The sequence below is a fragment of the Acomys minous genome (genome assembly GCF_964271855.1).
Source record: "Acomys minous genome assembly, chromosome: 12".
Taxonomy (NCBI): Eukaryota; Metazoa; Chordata; class Mammalia; order Rodentia; family Muridae; genus Acomys; species Acomys minous.
Genome location: NC_140493.1, coordinates 12,472,053 through 12,494,786, shown reverse-complemented (window position 1 = coordinate 12,494,786; position 22,734 = coordinate 12,472,053). Strand labels below are relative to the sequence as shown.

Sequence of the window (22,734 nt, the reverse complement as noted above, 5' to 3'; positions counted from 1 at the left end):
ACAGGTAAAACAAGATACACACATTTCACCATCAAAGAAAGACCACACAGTAAGGCAAAAAGCATTTATGAAAAGATACTTATGAGAAAAAGTATCCCAGGCAAATGGAGCTAATAGCCAAACACATGCAGCTATGCTAGCAACTGGCTTCAAACCAGAACTAGTCAGCAGAGATAAAGGGCATTTCATAATCATCAGAGGATAACTTCATCTGGATACTACAGTCTGAAATATCTATGAACCAAACAGAGGCTCTCAGGTTCATTAAAGAAGTTTTACTACACCCAAAACCACAGACTGACCCCAAACCCTGACAGAGAGTAATGTCAGTACAACATTGTTACCAATAGACAAAAATTAAACAAGAAAACTCTGGACTTAAGTAAGGTCATAAAATCAGAAGAATTTATGAATCTAATGGACATCTATTCAACATTTTACTCATACTAAGGATAACATTTTTTTTTCTCAATAGCTTGTGGGATCTTAAAAAAAAAAGAATGCAAATTAATAGTATCAGAGATGAAAGGGGATGCACTACAGTAGACACTGAGGAAATTCAGTGAGTCATAAGAACATACTCTAAAAATCTATATTCAGGGCCTGGAGAGATGGCTCAGCAATTAAGAGCATGGGCTGCAATTAAAAGGACCCAGCTTTGACTCCCAGAATCCACATGGTAGCTCACAGTCAACTGTGACTTCAGAGAATGCAATGCTTTCTTCAGAAGATGCAACACATGCATTTGGCACACAGACATATGTACACACAAAACATCCATACCCAACCCATAAAATAAACACAAAATGTAATTACAAAATCGATATACTATTAAGCCACCCAAGTTAAATCAAGATGAATTTAATAACCTGAATAAACCCAAGACACCTAATAAGATAAAAACGTTAGTCAAAAAGTCTTCCAGCTAAAACAGGCCAAGAACTGTATTGATACAGTGCAAAATTCTACCTTATCTTCAAACAAAAACTACCACCAATACTCTTCAAATTATTCTATAATACATAATACCACGCCTACATTATTTTTACTAAGTTACTATTATCCAAATTTCCTAGTACCAGAAAGATATCCAAAAGCAACAGCAAGATTTTCAGCCAATCTCTCTGATAAACATAAATGCAACAGTTACCACTAACATATTTTCAAGCCCAACCCACCATGATCAAGTCAGCTTCATCTTGGAGACACAGTGACAGATAAATATATGTAAATCAATAAATATAATCTCCCTTATAAAATATTCAACAGAAACCACACAATCCTTTTATTAGAAGCAGAAAAAAAAAGCCCTTTGACAACATCCAATGGCCCCTCACGATCAAAGTCCTGGAGAATCTGGGAAAGCACCAAGCACACCTCACCATGATAAAGACAATATATACAAGTCAACAAACAACATCTTGCTAAACAGAAAAGAACCTATAATCAAGATCAAGGCAAAGATGTCCACTTTCTCCATTCCTTTTCAATTGTACTTGAAGTCTTAGCCAGAGCAATAAGACAAGTGAAGGTGATAAAAGGGAATACAAAGAGGAAAGAAGTCAAAGTATCCTCATTTGCTCATGGGAATACATGCAAGACAGCCTGAGTTTATTTCATGAAGATGCCTGAGGCCAGGAGGCCCGGTTATGCCAGATGCCACACTACTCAACATACATTTTCAGTTGCATTTCGGCATGTTATGGGTCATTGCGTCACACAGCAATGAGATGCCTCTCACGGGATGCTGTCTACATGTAAAGTTCTGCTTTTCAAACTTCCTTTCTTCATTAAACCACTCACACTGACACTGACAGGAAACCAGTTTGGTCTTCAGCTCAACAGTGTTGATTAGGAAAGAGTTTTTAATTAACTCCCTTGCTCTCTTTGTCAGGTGCAAATAACACAAAAGCAACAATGGAAACAGTACAAGCTGATGCGTACAGGTTTGGTTGGTTTGGCAGTGGTAGGTCCTATGAGAAATAGGTGTGTGTGTGTGTGTGTGTGTGTGTGTGTGTGTGTGTGTGTGTGTGTGTGTGAAGTCTCTTTATGGCTGAGCGGATGACAGGTACCAGTGATGCTGAACACAATGATGGTGCTCAAGGTTTCATTTGGTGGGAACTCCTTCAGGAGCCAGTATCACCAGCCAAACCCTACAAGTTGTTACTCACGTTCAGTCCTGCATGATAAAACAGAAACTGAGACAGATTTCAACATAGGTGAATTTTTTTTTTAAAGAAACCATGAAATTTGAGTCAAGATCAGGAATCAAGATCAGGACATTATTATTTTTTTTTTTTGGGAAATTCTGTTAGACAATTGTTTTGGTTGTTCTGTTTTCTTGTCCCCACTATAAAATCAAGTATTGTTATTACCCAGAAGTCTCAGTTCTCATTCTGTTTTATAAGATGAAGGCTACCTAGATTTGTGAATCATAAAAAAAAAAAGCCAAGTAGTAACATAAATAAACGTTATAATTCAACTAATAATCTCCATTAAGTGTAAAGAACAACAGTCTGCGCCATGGTCATGGCTTGTCTGCAACTATCCCCTTTTTATCTTTGTACTACATGCTGGATGAAAGGTTAAAACTCCAACATTCTCTGATTCTAGCGGCTACACGATAAACTTGGAATCCTCTATACTTCATCTCTACTACTGTGCCACTCAAGTCGTATTCCCCAGGGCCAGGGAAACAAGATGCTTCAGAAAGCAGCTGATCAATGACAGAAGTTAATTAGAGTACAGCACTGTGACTGAGACCCCAAACTGACTGGATGGGTAAGGGAGAGGTGGTGCAGGGGTCTCTATAGTTTTAATTATTTCTTTGGGAAGTGATGGAAATTGATGGTACATAAAACCTGTTAAGCCTTGATGACAGAAATAAGGGGACAGAAGTCTGAGAGCTTGTTGTGCAAATGAAAGGGTAGTTTAAGGCTTTCATAAGAGAAGGAGGCAATGGGTGAAGAAGAGGATGGCAGAGTGAGCCATTGGGACTATTATGGCATCCACTCCAGGTCTGGAGATGGTTTCTGCAGCAGGTTTGGTGACTTGGCTCTGCCCCTTTTTCTCAACCCAGACCTTTTTCTGAAGCATCTTGTCTAATGGTGACATGTGTTTGAGTCTGTGAAATATGTTCCTGGGAATTTCAACAGCAACGTACCTCCTAGCAACTCCAACAATTAGGTGGTTACAACAGATGTCTCATAACGGCCATGAGCTTGAGGCCAGCTTTACATGAGTCATTGCATCCTATTATTTATGCAATCTTCATTCTCAACGAGGAGACAAGATGTCTCCAATCTTACATGGGGACCTAAGGCTATATATTTTCTCAACCATTCTTCTCAGCCAGAGGGATGACAAATCACTGAGATTGTTTTAGCCCTGGAATCCAGTGCTGCTCTGTATGAATACGCTATCATTCAGACAAGAGTGTGCATGCTTGTCAGTACAGGAAAATAACTGACCAAATATTGATCTTACTTACTTTTGCATTTTTGACTGAAGAATTAAGGTAAATCAAAAAAATATCTGTTGGCTAACAAAATAGACAGGCAAAAATGTTTATAATCAGCAAAGGACATTATGAGTCTCCGTCACTCCCATGAAATCTGCAGAACACACAGTTATCCTTTTAAAGATTTTTTAATACATACTTAAAATGGACAATTCATATCACAGCTGTGTAACTGTGATCTGTTAGCTATGAGGATGATGCATTTGTTTTCCAGTAAAACAGCTTCATGCTTATAAAAGTCACCAGAGGTCAACTTGTGACAAGAGAACACACAGTAGGAGTAATCCAAGTCGCAAAGAGGGGGAGGCAGAGAGATTATAAAGCAGTCACTGTTGACACGAAAAGAACAAGAAATAAATACACATTTCTGTAGTTTGAAGGCAATTCACAATCATTTCCAGGAATTCTGTGAGAATTTAAGGCCATTTGTTCTAAAGAAATTTAGACGTAACTTCACAAAACTGTAATTCGTATAAAAACTGTACATTGAAAACTGCTTAGAGTTGATTGTGAGCAGGCAGATCAGGGTACAGGAATGGGTTATTTCACAAACAGGCAGGTCAGAGTACAGGAAAAAGTTCATTTCACACATGTGTTGTGTGCTAAGTCACACGTTGAACTGAGAATTCACAAGAGGCTTCAGCCTGTGCAATCCATGTGGCAAAGTGGAATGGTGAGAAAAAGAAATCCCAAGCAAGAGAGCCAGTATCCCTTTGAATTAAAATATCTAGACAGTATACAACTGAGTACAAAATTCAAAACACCTGCTACGTGGTTCAGAGTTATACTCTTGGTTTTACTCATTAATTAGCATTATAAGGAGGGTAGTTTGATACAAAGTAAAATCTGTGCATTTACAGTTTACTATAGTTGCCTTTGTGTTGCTTTTACTTAGCATCGTGAAACAAATTGACAGCAGTCTAAATTTAAACGGAAAGTCCATGAAAAATACTAGTCTTACAGGGTCACATCTGGTTATAAGTTTAAATTCCCACAATTGGCTAAAACTGAGGTCAGATATTAACCGCTAAATAGATCCTTTTTCCTCCCTCTCTCCCCTTACACATCATGAATGTCCAGACAGTCATTCAAAGAGATATTGCTCTTGTGAGTATAGATATTGCAATTTAGAAGACAAAGGATTCAATATTCAAAACTTATTCTTAAGAACAGTTATAAAAGTATTGAAATTTAAAAAGTAGTAACATGTAAACATTGACACAGAGACTGCTGTCCTATATATGTGGCAGTCGAGGACAATATTTGTGTTAAAAATGTAGCTTGTGCTTTTTCCCAATAATACATTGGAAATTTGCTAATTCTGTCAATAACAAAACGAAAACATTTGAAAATTAGAGAAGACATCTCTACTTTGCTTCAAGCATTTAAACAATTTTCCTGTTGCTCATGCAACAACCATATTTACAGTTTTGGTTTAGGAAGAGAGTTGGTTTTGGATCCAAGAAAGCACACCATCGAGGACTGCTGCAACCAAACTGAGAAAGAGTCTCGGTCCCTGGTTCCTAGCAGAGCACCAGGTGCAAATCAGAGGCTCTGCAGTTCTGATTGACGTGTGGTGAGCGTCAGAGTCTGCACGTGGTCATATTTGCGTCTGCAGCATGTGTGTGGGCGGGGTGTATGGCGGAGGCGCCGGCGATGGCTTGATTCCTCTGGCTCTCATGTAGGAAAGGAACTGCTCAGGGATCTCAGCTAAGACGTCTTTGGCAAGTCTAGCCATGCTCAGTATGTGGTTTCCACTTCTGTCAATATAATCCCTGAACGGCACAAACTAGAACAGAGGGGAAAATTACATCACAATCTTCAGATATTAATGTAACAGATATTAATATAACCAGCACATACAATTTTTTAAAAACGTTTACTTTTATGGGCGGTGTTTGAGATAAGATTTCACTATACTGCTTAACATGGCCTCAAATTCATGATCCTCCTGACTCAAATGGTATTGGGAATGCCTGGCTTACATTCAAACAACTGTTCTTACGAGTGTCCTAGTTAGCTTCAGCTGCCAACCTAGAGCCATCTGAGGGAGTCTCAAATGAGGGATTGGCCAAATACGATTGGCCCTTGGCCATGTCTGTCAAGGAATTTCTTGATTGACGGTTGATGTGGGAGGACCCATCTCACTATGGGCAGTGCCATTCCTAGGCTGTATGAGAAAGCTAGCTGAGTGAGTGAGCCATACACTGAGTCAACAAGCAGTATCCTGCCGCGAGCTCTGCTTTGGGTTCATGCTTGGATTCCTGGCCTGACTTCCATCAGTGATGGAAATGACCTGAAAGTATAAGCAAAATAAATCCTCTTCCCTACACTGGGTTTTTTTTTGCCTGGGTGTTTTGTCAGAGCAACAGGGAGAGCCACACATGACCAGAGTAAAAGTATGAGCAACACAAATCCTACATTCAAAATGGATTTGTCACTACAGCTGACTATGACAGCAATCAGATCTTCATAATGTGTGTTTAGCAAAGGGGATGCATTTCTCTTCCTTCTTGCACTTGTGTCCTGTTGGGGACAGTGCCTACTGACGCTAAACAACAGCGGGCATTTAACCACTATGGGACTTTTTCCCCCTCTCAAGTTGGGCTAGTTACATGCTTAATCTAGTTTTGATATAAAAGTTAACTAATACAAATCTCATGCCATTCATCATAGAAATAGTGCACACCGTTAATGAGTCCTAAAGATATTATTTTTAATTGTTATGAGAACATCACGTCATGGCTATTGAATAGGGCAAGCATGCAGTTCCTATGGCGTGAGCCTGGACTGCAGTATGCAGAGGCAGTATGCTCTGACATTGATATTATATATATGTTATTTGTGAAAGCAAAAGACCCCAGCATAAGATGTTGGAATCATTCTGACTGAAATGGTATGATTATTTTCATATCTAAATGCCATTGCTTTAATTTTATCTAGCAATTGCAAAGCAGCCCTTATCAGCTCTGCACCATGCACGTTGCCAAGGGACTGTCTGGGCCTATTCTCCTTTGGAACCATTACTTGGTTAAAAAGCACGGTCCTGCTGAGCATACCAGTTCAATTTCTCCATGAGGGATGATTCTCGAAGGAACTTGGGAATGATTGAAATCATTAAGGATGCGGATAGCTTATGAGCACATTAATCTTTGGTCTTGAGAGAAAATGAAGAGAAAGGACATTAATTTAGGATGTACAATAATTTCTGCATGTAGGATCTGAAAGTTTATATTAATGTTTTTCTTTTCAGAAAGAAAATGAGACAAATTTATTCCGAAAACTTGCTTTTGATGGAAGCCATTATTCAAATTTTACTTTAGGAAAATAACTGTTATTTGTACACTTAAAACAATCAAGTTGCTACAGGGAAAACAAGTTAAATAACAGAGGAAACTAAGTAGCAGGGGTAATTTTGATGTAGTGAAGGCAGTCTCATTCTTCCAAAAGCCTTATTCTCAGCTTCCACACATGCAATAGACAGGTGAAGAGATGGTGTAAGAGGCCGAAGGCTGCTGAGTCAGGGCAGGGAAAGCCCAGTGCGCTCAGTCTTTAGCCAAGAAGAGAACAGGGAAGGCAAGATGACATTGTGTAACAAAAACTTAGATGTGCAAAGTAACATGTTAAGTTCTGTGTCCCCTCTCCCTTAATCTAAATCAACAACTCAAAGAATTTAATGCTTAAATTAAAATAGTTTTTAAGCTCTTTAGCAATCGCTGTAACATACATAGGCTTATGCTTGCTTTTGTTCCTTCTTTCTCTTTGAAGCTAAAAATACATTTTGTTAACATAGATTTCTTGTGCATGCTCTATTTGTTTCACACACACACATGTATATATATATGTGTGTATATCTACATGCAACTCTATGTGTCACATATTTTATTGGCATTGTTTTTATTTTTATTTCATTGAAAATGTATTTTCTCTCATGTATTGTGATTACTGTTCCCCCTCGCTCTACTCCTCCTCCCGGTTCCTCCTTAACCTGGAAGCTATCCTCAACTGATAGCCACTTGCAAATGAAAATTTCGTTTTCACCAAGGGATTCTCATTGGGGAAACAAATTATTCTTCAGGACAGGCTGCATGGCCAGCAGTAGATGGCCAGCAGAAAACGAGCTCAAAGGCATTCTTAGTGGTTGTCTCGTAAGCTTAAATCAGCAATTTTCCTTTTATTTTTATAATATACATCAAATATACATACATACATACATACATACATACATACATACATACGTATATGTATCACCCTACAGGTCCTTTCCATATATATTTTAGCTTTCAGTTTTTTATTTTTATGAGATTACTAAGTGTATAAACAAATGGGTCTCTGTGTCTGTCTCTGTCTCCTGTGTATTTTCTTGGGGTCTCTTCATCAGCCTGTTTGTTTTGTCCTATCCCGATGTGTTGTTTTTGTTTTATCACAGTACAGTACAGTACAGTATAAGAAAGTCCCTTAGAAGCCTGCTTGCTTTCTAACAAGAGACAAATAGGAGATTGATCTTGTACTTTCTTAGTTGAAATAAATTATAATTAGTTTTTGAGAATTTTGCTATATTCTAGAGGTATCAGAATTAAAGTCACAATGCCTGGAGTTCTCATCTTCTAAGCCTGTTTACAATAATGAATAAAACAGCAACAAAATAAACCTAGGCTTGTTATCCCCGGAGGGAGTACTCATCATGTCTAACTTAGGTGTGTTAGACAGGCACGCAGTTTGGCATGCCACCTGAGCCCAAGTTGAGAACCCTGTCAGAGAAAGCCATTGTTACCACAGGTTTCTACTCATCACCGGAGATTGTTGACAGTAGAAAAAAGCAGAGAACTTTCTATTTGCTAATTCTGAATTATCTAAAATTTCCCCCACGGGACATTCGTTCTTCACGCTTGCCACCAGGTGCTCTACCAACGGGCGGGGCAATGCCAACCACTCCTCCACATCATCACCTCTTGTTATACCAACTTGACAGATCTCAAGACAAAAAGTCCTCTAATTGCTTTGTGCGTGTCCTCCTACCTTGACATTTTACCACTCAGAACACCCTTTATTTTCTTACTTAATCCCCCATTTATGAATGCGGCAGCTAGGGACGTTCGGTTAAAAAAAAATATATCAAAAAGCAATCCTCACATATGGTGAAGGTGCACTGTGGTCACAGAACTCAGACTCCTAAACGGCTACATAAGAAGAAAGCGCAATTTGCAGCGCGCTGGTTTAACCTGGTCACATAACAAATACAGGGTATGTATTCTGCTCTGTAGAAACCATGGCATGTGTGGCACTCCATATCTTCTTTCAACCCATTTCCTTAAACATTCTTCATGGCTGCCCTGATGGATGGTTTTGCCTAGTTATGAAAACAAATTTGAATGTGTTTGGGAAAATTGGATTTTAGTTGCTGTTCACTCAGTTGGGTTTGGTTGTCCCTGCTGTGCAGAACTCCATTAGTGAGTCTTCAAGTCCAAGACTCCAAGGCTATTATTCTCCGTTTAATGGAAAGTATAGTTTAAATGTAATTTTTAAGGAAATGATAGGCTGGCCATCAGCTACATGCAGCCAACATGAATGACCACTCCAGGAAATATAATGGCCAATCCACAGCACAGCAAACAAACACACTTTACATACTGTGACCTAAGAAAATAAAAACACCACGGGAGCTCCTCTTGCTTACTGCAGATACAGGATTGACTCTCCAGGTAATGGGACATACGCATATGTAAATGGCAAGATCAAGGCACAGCTACCATAAAACAAAGACAAAATGCCCTCCCGCCGGACAGTGCCAGCATGATAACTGACAATTATCTACACTGGTACTAGTGCACTAGTACCAAGCAACGGGAGGTTTTCTGCTAAGGGATTAATTACAGCATCTTCTTTAATTTCAAGGGTATCCTATCCTTATTTTGATTTGACCTAAGAGGAAACTGAAGCTTAGAAAGTTTAACCTCGCCAAGTCCAAATAGTGGCCGGTGCCAGTCATTACTAGATCCGATGGATATGCCCGATTCTATGGTTATGTGAAAAGATGAAGAGGTTCTGATAATCTCTAGAAGTTCACACCAGATAGTGAGGTGGACTACAATAGAACGTGAGCTTTGGAATCAGAACTCGATTTATCATCACCATAACTCTGTGTGGCTTGGCTGTCTCTCCGTCTTGATCATAGTTGTTTTTTGTTTTAGTTTTTTTTTTTTTTTAATGTAAGGGAATCATGTGAAAGAAAGACAAGGAGCCCATGCCAAGGCAGAGGAATTCTGCCCACATCAGTGAAATGTGACCCAGGTAAACGACAAGGGAAACTAGAAGTAAACATCATGAAAATATGTGTTATGATGAGAGATAAAATGCGGTCCTGAGTGTGTGTAGCAAAAGAGGAAAACTGAGGTCTGAGGTTGGGATGTATAGATGGTTAAGTGGCTCAGATGGCCCGTAAAGCGTTTTCTAGTTCATTGTAGGATTGCATCTAGCTTCTAGGTTCCATTTCTCATTAGCTGAGGATTATGGGCAAAAGCAACTGAACTCAGGTCTACTTTTTAAAAAAGAACACAGTAGTTAAGGTCCTTCCTAACGTTAACGAAGGGGTCAATGATAGAATGCTCTTATCCTGCCTCACACACAGAGAGCATAGAATGGGCTCAAATTAACATTCTGTGCACACGCAGAAGCTGCTCAATACTTGACAGCCTAAGAGAAAGTCAACCTACTGCTCCGACTGGCCAGTTAAACCTCACTACAGTCTACAAGACGCAGCTCTCATTTTTTTTCCAACCTGAAAAATGTGGGGATTTATTAGGAACGTATAAAGAACCTCAAAGTGAAACAGATTGCAAGGAAACCAGAGCCTGCACAGCCTTTGTTCTGGTAGGACGACACCAGCCTGTTCAGATATGTTTTTTCCCTAAACAATGGAAGATACACAGTGTTATCCTACCATCTGCAACACTCAAGAAAGATTCCATAGAAATAACCGACCTACAAATACTCCAGCAGAACATGGACAACTTTGATGGCAGGCCCCTAACAAGATTCAGGGTGACAAAGGGAGAGGCGACTCCTGCACATGCCTGGAAAGTGAACGGCCAGGCTGCTCACATTTTGCAAGGGTGAATCCGGAAACTTTTCTGTGAAATTCGAAAAATATATCAAGGCCCCTCCTTTAATGCAGGGATGCTGTCATCCAGTGGCTCTGAGTTCCCAGGTACAAGTCACGTTCCTGCTTTGTGTCTGTAAGACTCTTTCATCCTATCAGATGGGATTTATGTGGCAGGATCCCAAGTGATTCTCTGAGGATCCCAGTGCCACAGGTATAATAGAATTGCCTCAGGGACTAGGACTTTCAGGAGGAGTTCACTGTCTGATACAACCTCAGGGAAAAACAGAGATCAAAGAGCGTGGACTCTACAAACAGTAGAAGAGGCTAAGAGACAATAGTGACTCTGCTTTCATGGACCATCTCGGTCCAGTCACAGCAAGTGTACCAATGCCATCGACCCACTGAGAGACAAGGCAGTTCTTGTTTTCACAAATGGCAACAGGTGTGGTTTTGTGGCAACACCATAGTGCAATGGTTCCTTAAAAAGAAGTCTTGGTGATGTGAGCAACCTCGATTCCTCAGGGATAATGCTATGCTGCTTCTCTAAACATTCATTTGGATGGAACAAGCTATGAGGTTGCCCTGTTGATTTTATAAAGAAGCATTGTCATAGCAACAGAGCTCATTCTGAAGTCCTTTGCATGTGAGTTTCCTTTCAGTGATTTGATTTTTGGAAAGTGTGGGCTGGACATTATGTGGAGCTTTCAGATAAAGTAAGATTACTTGGACCCATAATTATGATGATGAGGTTAAGACGAATAATTATGTGTCTAATTATGGAAATGAGCACCATGATACACTTAAATAGATGCCATCCCTATGGCCTCTTTCTTGGCTACTTCTAGCTGAATCATTTATTGTGTGTGTTTGTGCTTTTTACATTATGCCTTGTAGAGAAGTTTAAATCATATTTATTTATCTTTTAAAATAATCATTGGGAAATTGTTTCTGTGTTAAAGTGTAATCTTATTGATTTTGGAAGAGTAATTTATAATTCTTTTTAATGTTATTATTTCCTTATTGTAGTTGTGGAGATCAAACTCAAGAGTGTTTAGCATGCAAGTCCTCCATTAGGGAGCTACACCATCTATCAATATAGAGTATTTCCACCCAAATTATTCTAACCATCATTTTGTTGTCTACTACTTAGCTGTATGTCAGGAACATATTCTATGCTGATTGTCTCACTTTACCTCACAAGACTGTCTCTCAGAACACAGAAAAGTTAGCTTGCACAAGTTGACACAGTTAGAATTTGAACCCAAATTCTATAGGATTCCAAATGATATATTTACAGTAGTTACATTAGGAGTAAGCCTACAGGAAAATATTTGGAGATGATATTAATGAACATTGTTTGTGCTTCTAAAATGTGCATATCACAGCCTTCAATGGCAGAGACCTTTGAGTGTTGGCTACTTAAAAGGTAGGTGTCCCCGGCTTCCTCCTTGTGTACATCTTGAAAAGCACACACTATCAGTAAAGCATGCATAGATTTGCTTGAGCTAACTCCCTCCCTTCAATGACAACATTTAGCTGATTGTTTTCTCTTTATTGTTCTCCAAATAGCAGCCAGTATTTTTTCTCAAATATTTTCTATACGTAAAATTTGTAGGTAACATACAACTTATGTGTCATGTGTCATATATGTATGTACATCTTATTTATTATATATAGTTTTAACATACATGTTTATATTTTTCCAACCATAATCTGGGAGAATTCTGACAACAGTCATACTTTTTATATGTTTTATTAAATGGTTTGTTTTTGTATGTATCATATGTTTTAAAATGTCTCATTTACAGGAAGACATATATTTATAGCTTCTAGTTTTGCTAAAGATTATGGAGACAATTTCTCATAAAAGTAAATTAATAAAAGACAATTGGTGACACTTGGACTTTACATATGCTGAACCTGAGACAGAGGAGAAAGCAATTCCATACATAGCACTTATTACCTAAGCTGCATCTCATAAAGAGGGACCAACTAAATTAACAGGACTCAGTGCTCCTAATTGTAAGTTAAGTTGCTTCTTTAGATATCAGGTGGCCATAGGTTCTTCACAGTGAAGGAGACAGACAATATAAACATTTTCAAGCCTTACCTGAACAATGTCTCTTTCAGCGTATTTCCCTCTGGAAGAAACTCTTACATCATCTCCATCCAATTCAACCATTGCTTGAAAATGAAAATGAAATACAGTCATTGGCTGAATACAGTGTAGTGAAATAAAACTGTGTGAGCTGTGTGAATCACCATGTGTGTGTGCAACAGTGTGCCCTGTGAAGTTACAGTTACAGTCTTCATTTCCTAAATTGTTTCCTCCCTACAGACTGATGGCGCACGTCATCTACAGGTAAAGAGAGCCATGCGTATAAGTGACTCTCTGGAGGTCAGGTGGAGTCCAGGCACAGTGGAGCAGTCTCTGAGCCTCTCTTTCTATCCCATTACCCTTTCTACAAGTGGTAAACCTGGGTTATAGGCTTATGTGACCAAATGGCCAAGTGATGTGAGCCCATCGGTTCCCATGTTTTTCTTTCTAATTTAAGAAAAAGCAACAATTACCATCCTCAACTTGAGCCTCATTCTTACTGACATTGCAAGGTCTACACTGCCCAAGTTTTTACAAAGTGACATTTATTCAGTCCTGAATAAAGTATGAGTTTTGTCAAGTATGATAATTCTGTTAGCTGGGAAATAATTTCAGCACCGGCTGCAACAGCTGTTATTCAGAAATACTGAACCAGCACAGCAGCTGCCGGTGTCTGAAGCCGCAATTAGAAACATTTCCCAGAGTTTATTAAGTTTGCTGCGAGATTTCTCTAAATAATTAATTGTATGGCAGGAGTGAACTGGCTTGTGCTTAAACTGTAGTTCTAGTGCTGAAAATTCATTTTGCATATACAAGACAATCAAGACTCCAAAGAGCCAGCATCCTCCCCAACTCCCCCCGCCCCCCATAAAGCACTGCTCACTGAAACACACCTTCAGTATTGCACTCTTTCCTTCAGTCCTTGTAATGAATTTGGGTCAGAAAACATTGTTTTCAAATTTATCTTTCCACATATGTTCATGAGTCAGTGTTTTGGCTGCAGCATTACTAGTAAATACGATTAACAGATCTGCCTGCATACACAATGTATGCCGTACTTTTATGTTTTACCAGCAATTAGGCCAGTAGTACCTCAGTCCCGGAACTGTATGGTATGCTCATGTATTTGAAACAAATAACTCCTGCTGTCATCTGGGCTTGCCTTTCCGAGTCTCACATTACGTCAGCATATAATTGCCCACTGCTGCTGATGTGCTGATGTGCTGGGCTCCCTGCTACGCTCAGGAATGGCGACAATTCCCTCAACAGTCACTCTGAAATGGGAGCAAGACTCAGGGGGCAGCAGAGAGCTTGCCTTCATTATCCTCTACAATCTCTCTTGCCTCGTTAGCATCAAGGAAGAAAATGAATAATCTTGCATATCGGAGAGGTCCTGGACGTTACCTCCCGCTATTCAGCACGCTTAAAGTTTAAAGGTCATAGATAGCATGAACCAGAAGATGAGGTTCTGAGAGCCATAGAAGCAAGATGATAATGTTAGAGGGGCCACGCCTACACGTCAGGGTTTCTGACTGTCTGATGCACGGGCCAGAGAATGTGACCTGAAAGGCAAAGCCTGTCCTTCTCTCTAGCTAGAGGAGGCAGGATGAGTGACTAACTTACATCCCTTCTCCCTAAGCTCGCATCAAAGCAGCTGCTGCATTAAGTCAACTTTTTTATTTCATTATTTTTTTTTTAAACTTTAAGAGAGGACTTTTGACAGCAGAAGAGCAATTTCTATGCCAGAGAATTTTCTATCTCACCCACCAGCAATTTTTCTTTACTTCCTAGCCATGAAGTGAAGGAGAGAAACGGATTTGACAGGAAAGACTAACATTATATCCATATATACATGTATATGTATGCATATAGATGTATATTATATATGTAGGTGTATGTACATATGTATGTGTGTATGTATGTATGTATGTATGTATGTATGTATGTATGTTAGAGAAAAATGTATTGTATCCTAGCCAGATAATCAGCTTTTTAAAGAACAGTGGAGCAGGAAACTATCTCTATGTCATTGAAACTTCTGCCATGGTAAAACAGAACCTAGATGTTGCAGGTCCCTAATTCCATACTTACATTTTCCAGAGAATAATAGCACTCCAAGTTTTAGGAGTTAGAGTTTACTGGGAGGCCAAGTTCCCTTTCTGTCTACACTCTTCACTCATGCTTCCTTGCAGCACCATGACTACTGCACAGAATGCTGCTCAACTCCAGGAGGCATCTGCCTCTCAGAGCAGGAGCAGGTGGTCTCGGAGTGAACACAGTGTTTCAGGACAGTTTATGCTCTAAGGAAAGCTATCAGGAAAACTCAGGAAGAAAGTTGGAGTTATCAAGGAATGGAAAGTCTGGTCCCATCCATGGGTGAAAGTGTATTCTTTACTGCACTATTGGTAATTATATATATATATATCGGTCTGATGAATTCCTCTACATTTTTCTTCAGTTAGTTCTGGACCTCCCATAGAAAAATGATAGAGTATCACTTCTCAGTCCTCTACATATTCACTTGGAAAAAAACAGAGAAAATACGTAGCCTTGGATTTGGAGTGATGGTTGTAGCCAAGTACTGTGTGCTGATTTACAGGAAAGGACGCAGACAGAAATCTACATCAGCAAGTGCCAGGGCTTTGCATTCCTGTATCATGTAATGGATTCTTATACAACACAACCTGACCAATGTGATGCCCACTGGCCCTGGCAGATGGCAATGCACTCATGAGTGGGAAACCATTAGAGGAAAAAGCAACAAGTAGGGAAGGAGAGCGTTTGGGCTACTTTAGCCTGCAATGGATGGATTTGGGGGAACCACAATCAGTCATCACTAGCCAATGCAGATATCATGAGTCAAAGCATGGACAAGATGTCTTAGTGTTTGCAACTCTAGAGAGGCCACTTATGCACACAGCTGAACAGTAGTGCGCAAACAGAGTAAATATTAACAAGAGCATCAGCAGTCGGAACTAAGAGACTTTGGCTTTAGCAACAGGGAAAACCAAGTCTCAAGCTAAATAAGTGTTAATATTGTCCCTCAATTGCAGTTCAGAGGCACCCACTAAAAAGAATTAGCCTTGTGACCAGTAACAAACCATCCTTAAGTTTACTGTGGTCATTAGTTACATAAAAAGTTGTCACCTAACTGGCCTTCGAAGAGGCTAAACCTCAGTTATCCAGACTGCACAGTATCATCTCTGGGGTCAGAACAGTCCCACTGTCGTTATACGGCGTTGTTTCACAAGATGGAGACCTTTGTTTATAAGGATGATTCTGTCTCCTAGCCAGAGGATGGAATCACATTCGATTAGCGTATTGTGCTTATGTTAATATTTCCACTCACAGCTTAATGCTTCGTTAATTTAGCACTGTTCTTTAAAGGCCGTTGCCATGCTTCCCCAAAAAGTGTGCTTCCTTGAAGTGTTCTTTGCCTTAGGATCTAAATCTCAGCTTATTAGCCTGTCAGTTTTACACAGTGTTTTGAGGTACGAACTCTAATGAAATGGCAACGGTGCTTGTTCAATTAATGTATAAGCAGCCGGGAGAGTCTCTTACTCAGTGACAGTCTTATACACAAACTCAATCACTATTTCTACACAGTTAAGGATGACAGAACTGTAACAGCACCTTAGTAGCACTGAAATCTTGTTACTCACCATCAAATTCTGCAGGTCCAACACCTACTATAATTATTGACATTGGAAGCTTCGAGGCCTTTAGGAAGGAAAAAAAAATAGATTTCAATTAAGGCATTTAGTTCTTTTTAAAGATTTATTTATTTATTTATTTATTTTATGTATATGAGTCGCTGTCATATACATACACATATACATGTACAAATTGTCATATACATATATTCCTGCATGCTAGAAAAAGGGATCAAATCCCATTATAGGTGGTTTCCAGGAATAGAATTCAGGACCTCTAGAAGAGCTGCCAGTGCGCCTAAGGACTTAGTCATCTCTCCAGGACCAAAGAGATTTAGCTCTTAAGAAAAAAGAAAGCCCATATAAACATTATACAGATTCTGGGTCTGGCTAATTTTACATTTTCTTTGCAAGTCCTTGAAATTTAAATAATCTTTTAAAAACTTAACAAGGAAAAAAAAAAACAAAAAAAAACCAAACAAACAAAATCCTGATTTTCTGAGACTCTGACATTTTCACAGATATTCATTAAGACAGTTTTTTAATAACATATTCAAAATTGACATCTGGAGTCATTATCACATTGAATTATCAGAAATAATTCTCACAGTGGATTAGCAAGTGCAAACAAATGGCTACTAGGAAATGTTTAACATCCCTCATTAATGCATTAAATATCTGTGAACCGTTGAGACTGCATATTTGATGTTGCAACATGATTTTTGTCATACGAATTACTTAAATTATATTCTATTTAAAGTTACTAAATGGGACTGGGAAGGTGGCTCCCTGGGTGAAGGCTCTTACTAGCAAGGCTGATGACCTGGTCAGCCCAGGGAGAGACATTTATGATAGGAGAGAACTGACTCCTTCAAGTTATCCTATAATCTCCACATGTGCATCATAAATGCCTGTCCACACAAATACACATATACAAAAATAAATAAATATAATTTAAAAAATTAAACAAAACCAGTAACAGATGCACTACACACATGGGGAGAACATCTTGTGTTCAGAAGTTGATGAACTACCCCTTAGTGCAGTGTCTCTGTTTAGTTAATCATGAATTATCACGTCAGTATGGTAAATTGTCAACTGATAGTACTAACAAAGGAAACAGAAACTCAGTGTAAGTAAGTGTAGGCAAAAACAAAATTCACAAAGAAATTGGGTTGCCCACAAAAGAAAAACAATCTATGAATCACTCAAGAATCCCTGCATGAACTTATTTTTTTCTCGCACTAAATAACAATTTATTTCTATGAGGCCTGCAAACAGTTCATCCATTCAACTCATTTTTAATAAAATACTACTCTATGCTAAGCAATGCTAATCTCAGGCACAGAAAAACTAGGCCAACAGGTATAATTCAGCAGACTATCATCTGTTAAACATAGATTCTTGTTGCCAATTTTTAAAAGAAAATAATAAAATCAATTAACAAGCCAAACATAAAACTTTGGGATTGTGATGCACAGGATGGCTTTTAGTAACTTAGAAACAGAGGTTGGCGGCCATTCTCCTGGAACTGGAAGGTTAAGACGTGAGAGCGTCCTTGAGTAGCCTTAAGAGCGTACATGAGTGCAAACCAGTCTACTGTTTGAAAAATAAAGTTTGTCAGTGAAGGTAATCCCCCTCTCCGGTCCTTATGCCGTATTGGATCAAATGTGTGATGGTTTCTGCATAAGTTAATAAGGTGATCAGTTGCAATGGTGCGGCCCTTCTGTTTCTCCATGAAGTCACCGAAAACAGATTTTATTCTCAACCCAGTTGGCGCTGTGCTGTCATGGACCCGGAGACCCTGGCTATACTCACATTAACTATGGACTCTTTAGTTTGGGCCATATCTGAGATCACGCCATCCGTCACAATGAGGAGCACGAAATACTGGGAGCCGTCCTTTACAGAGGATGCGTATCTGGGGAAAAAAAAAAAAGACAGTGGGAAGGTAAGAGCAGCACGCAGAACAGGAGGAGCTCCGGAGGTTCGTGGGCAACCAGCCCTCTAAAATATGGATGTATGTCCTCCCCTCTGTCTCAGTTTCCTGGTAAGTGAAGGCTTTCGTGGGACATGCCCCTTGGGCTAATATGCAGATATAAGTGAGTATATACCATTTGAGTCTTTCTGCTTCTGGGTTAACTCACTCATTATGATCATTTCTAGCTCAATCCATTTATCCACAAATTTCGGGAATTCCTTGTTTTTAATAGCTGAATAGTATTCCATAGTGTATATGTACCACAGTTTCTTTATCCATTCTTCTACTGATGGACACTTAGGAACTCTAGATGAGAGAAGCATGGGAGAATGGCAAAGTAGAAGGATACAGAAGGTCCTAGAAACCTACAAGTAGAACATTATGATAGGCAGATTTGGGCCCAGGGGTCCCGCTCAAACTAAGGCACCAGCCAAGGACAATACAGGCGGTAAACCTTAAACCCCTACCCAGATCTAGACAATGGACAGAACAATCTCCACAGTAGAGTGGAGAGTAGGATATGACTTTTCCACAGACTCTGGTGCCTCAACTTTGACCATGTCCCCTGGAGGGGGAGACCTGGTGGCACTCAGAGGAAGGACAGCAGGTTACCAAGAAGAGACTTGATACCCTATGAACATATACAGGGGGAGGTAATCCCCCTCAGAAACAGTCATAGGGGAGGGGAATAAGGGGAAAATGGGAGGGAGGGAAGAATGGGAGGATACAAGGGATGGGATAACCATTGAGATGTAACAAGAATAAATTAATAAAGAAAAAAAAAGGAAAAAAATATGGATGTATATGCCAGAAGCCTCTGGTATTCAAACGTAAGTCCATAGTTTTCTGAAATAAATAACCAGCTTAACTGCAGTGTTAGTACCTGGCAGGACACAGAAATATTTGGCTGTCCTGGAAGTGTTTTCACTAACAAAATTTACCGGAACTGAGATTTGTTTTTGTAAAAAGTAAAGCTTAAATATAGGCTTAAAAAAAGACCTGTCTGGACAGCAATTTATTATGTTTAAGCTCTTCAAAAATTACTTATGCCATCAGAACTTGATTTTCTTGAAAACTGTTACAGTAATATTTATCTTTGTGTTATTATATGAATAAATTATATGCACGGTTCTCAAATATTATGACATTCTGTATATTAAGCCATAATTAAATTATTCTTGTTCTTGAACAGCACAAAGGTGCTGGTGCATATCACTGTGAAAATATTAAATGCCACTGACATATACACACTGAAACAGCACTTTTGTAAGTTGTAGAGCATACATCTTAATGAAAAAATAAAGTAGAAGACCTATCCACAGTTCTAAGTGTCCATGCGAGTACACACATGTGTGCATGAATATGTGTATATGTGTGTGTACATGAACACGTGTGTGTGTGTGTGTGTGTGTGTGTGTGTGTAACTGTGCATCCTGGCACACATGCTGGTTCTCTCACTGGTCTAGAGCTGTCCACATAAGCTAGTTCATGTCCAGAGTGGGTCGTACACAGCTCTTAGAAGACAGGGAAGGAAACAAGAAGGAGGCTGTGGAATGCATCTACAACAAACAAACAAACAAACAAAAATCAACCAGACCACAGGAAAAAAAAATGACTTGAAAAATGAGACTGAGTGGTCAAAGAAATTGATCCAAACCCAAAGGACCCTAACTGGCCCTGCTTGAACAGCTTTGGTGCAAATATCACATTGGAGTAGATTTTAAAATCATATGAATAAAAATATTTGAAAGCTTATTAGGTACAAAAGAAACTAGTATGTACTCTTGCTGTTTATAAGATGGATGTTGGCATGGCATATTCACCTGTACTTGTAGAAGAGACTGTTGAAATATTTCCATGCTGACACCATAGCACAAAGCAACCTGAACACTAAGGAATCAAAATCAACGTGACATCGATACAATCAATGGGGAAATAACCCCAAGCAGAGAACCGCAATGTCCTTTTCATTAAAAAAAAAATTTTTTTTTAAATCTTAGCTGGAATTCAGCTTTTAATTTCTGAACAGTCATTTTTTTTTTTAAAGAAAAAACCATCTCCTATGGAATATAATTCAATGCAGAGTTTTATATTTTGTGTGATTAGTATAAGCCTGGAAATAGTAACAGGGAAGCTTCTAGAAGCATTCTAGCATCACCTTTATGTGATTTTAAGCAAATCAAAGCTGCTAAAAATGGAAGATATACAGCACATTACAGAGGTTGGGTTTTATGAATGCAAACCCCCACTATGAACGGCTTAGCAGGCTTGATCTTACTCCTGGGTGGGGAGGCTGTGTTCACAGTATGTAGAGAGGGAGAGAGACTGAAGCAGATCACAACAAAGCTAAAATTCATTAAAATAGAAAAACAACAAAGGAAAACACAGATGGCAACCAAACACAGCTGCTTACTCCAGTGGGGTCTCTTTTTCATGTCATCACAGGGAGAAGCAGTTTGAGGGAGCAACTTCCTAACCTGCAATTTTCTTATCTTTGTGATGAAATGTTTAAATGTGTGTGTCCCTTTACTCAATTTTAAGAAGTTACAGAGTTCATTGTAAAAAATTATATTTAAGTGAAATATGCGTTCATCCATTTCTTATTTTTTATTTGTGCCTGCTGTGCTCCTGTTGAGCTTATAAACAGCTAGAAGAATACTTCACAAATCTAAGTAAGACATTTCTGAATTTTTATGTAAGAAGTGCTAGGAACTATGACAGAAACTTCAGATGAATATATTTAAATTCTGCAACTCTGACAAAGTTAATTTTTCTCTCCGATTTATCATAGTAATATTAACATATAAATTATAGATTGGCTGTATTCCAGAATAGGTAGTGAGACGGCTTTTAATAAGAGTTTTAATTATACAATTCATTGAAAGTTCCATTAGGAAGGAACCGTTTGTAATATAATTTGATCTACAAGCCTGTATCTCATTGTCACTTCCTGAAAGGAGCCTGAAGTGTGGCCCACCAGAAACTTCCTACTTCATATGTCCTGGGACATATTAATTATTTTGATCATAAATACTGAATACTTTTACAAAGAGGCTAAATTAAAAGAAATAGTAGTGTGAGATTAATTTTGTCTGGAATTTAGATTTACTCTGCAAATAAATGGTACAATTATAGAGTAAATAACAAATAAATGGAATAGTTTCAAAACATTAGTTTTTCAGTTCATATTATAATTAAGCACTAGGATAGACTGGTCAGCTTTTATGTAAAATGTAATTTATAATAACGTAAGCACCGATCAAGCCTTACAAATGTATACATACTTTTATACCATTAATTATAAAGCATTGTTAAAAAATTCTAAGTATTATAAACTGCTAGGTTTCTATGAATTTTTAAGATAAACATCAAACCACCTAGAAATTAATTATTTTATGTATATGGATATTTTGCCCACATGTGTATCTATTTACTGAGGGTACCAGCAATGGGCATTGGCTCTACTGGGGTTAGTATTTAGATATGGTTGCGAGCTGCCATGTGTGAGCTGGGACTCCAACCTTTCTTGTCTGGAAGATCAAGCAGTGTTCTAACCACTGAGCAACTTCTTCAGTCTTCTCCATGTTTTAAAACTCCATGGCAGAGGTTTAAATAAAAGGTACAAGGTAATAGCGACACAATGACTTTGAGTTTGGTTACTGTGGTTTGCATTTAATTTCACATGAATGGTCACTTTACACATGTGTGGTGCATCCGCCAGAAAAATAGAAATAATGGCAGTGCTGGAACCTCCTGGAACTACTGTGAAGAACAAGAATTAATCCATGCTACAGCAGAGAGACTATTGCCAGGGATGTCATAGCCTCAGCAATGATTTTTATTACGATTTCACCGACTGTTCACACAGATGGAGGAGATTAAACATAATGCACTCTTCAAGTGATTTTAAAATTAATTACAGAAACTCCAAAAAAAAAAAAAGTCTGTTTCTTACAAACTAAAACTAATTTTAATTGGTTATCTAGAACTTGCACTGTCCTCAATGTTTAAAAACAAACAAACAAACAAAAAGAAAAATGCCAAATTGAAAATGGAGCAGGTTGCACTGCTACCCTCTCTGAACAAGTGTGCAGAAGGACACGGCAGAGCCAAAGCAACGGCAGTGGGTCTATGTGAGGGAGGCAGGGTTGAATTAGTGGGGTGGTCACTGGACGCCGGAAGCTTCTGATGCTGTGCTCTTTCCGCTTGGATACACATAAGGCATCAAAAGATGTTAAGAAGCGTTTTTCTAGTGTTTGAAACGTTCCCTGAGCCGCACTGAGTGAAAACCTCTGGGTATGCAAGAAATTGGAAGCAGGGTGTGTGAGTTCTCCGAATGAATACGGAACCATAAATGCTATAAATGTGATGCTTTGTGTT

General features: G+C 38.8%; 1 protein-coding gene across 3 annotated transcripts in view; it reads right to left on the bottom strand.

The window, feature by feature from the left end:
* Window positions 1–3,629: 3,629 nt before the first annotated feature.
* The window catches only part of CPNE8 (copine 8), a 181,406-nt gene continuing 162,301 nt past the window's right edge, over window positions 3,630–22,734 (bottom strand). For all 3 annotated transcript variants that reach the window (XM_084749495.1, XM_084749496.1, XM_084749497.1), the window contains 4 exons: window positions 18,192–18,294; window positions 16,383–16,440; window positions 12,733–12,806; window positions 3,630–5,309 (listed from right to left, as the gene is read on the bottom strand). In XM_084749495.1, the coding sequence (XP_084605621.1) occupies window positions 5,121–5,309; window positions 12,733–12,806; window positions 16,383–16,440; window positions 18,192–18,294 (424 nt within the window). In that variant the 3' untranslated portion in view covers window positions 3,630–5,120. The remainder of the gene's footprint in view (window positions 5,310–12,732; window positions 12,807–16,382; window positions 16,441–18,191; window positions 18,295–22,734) is intronic.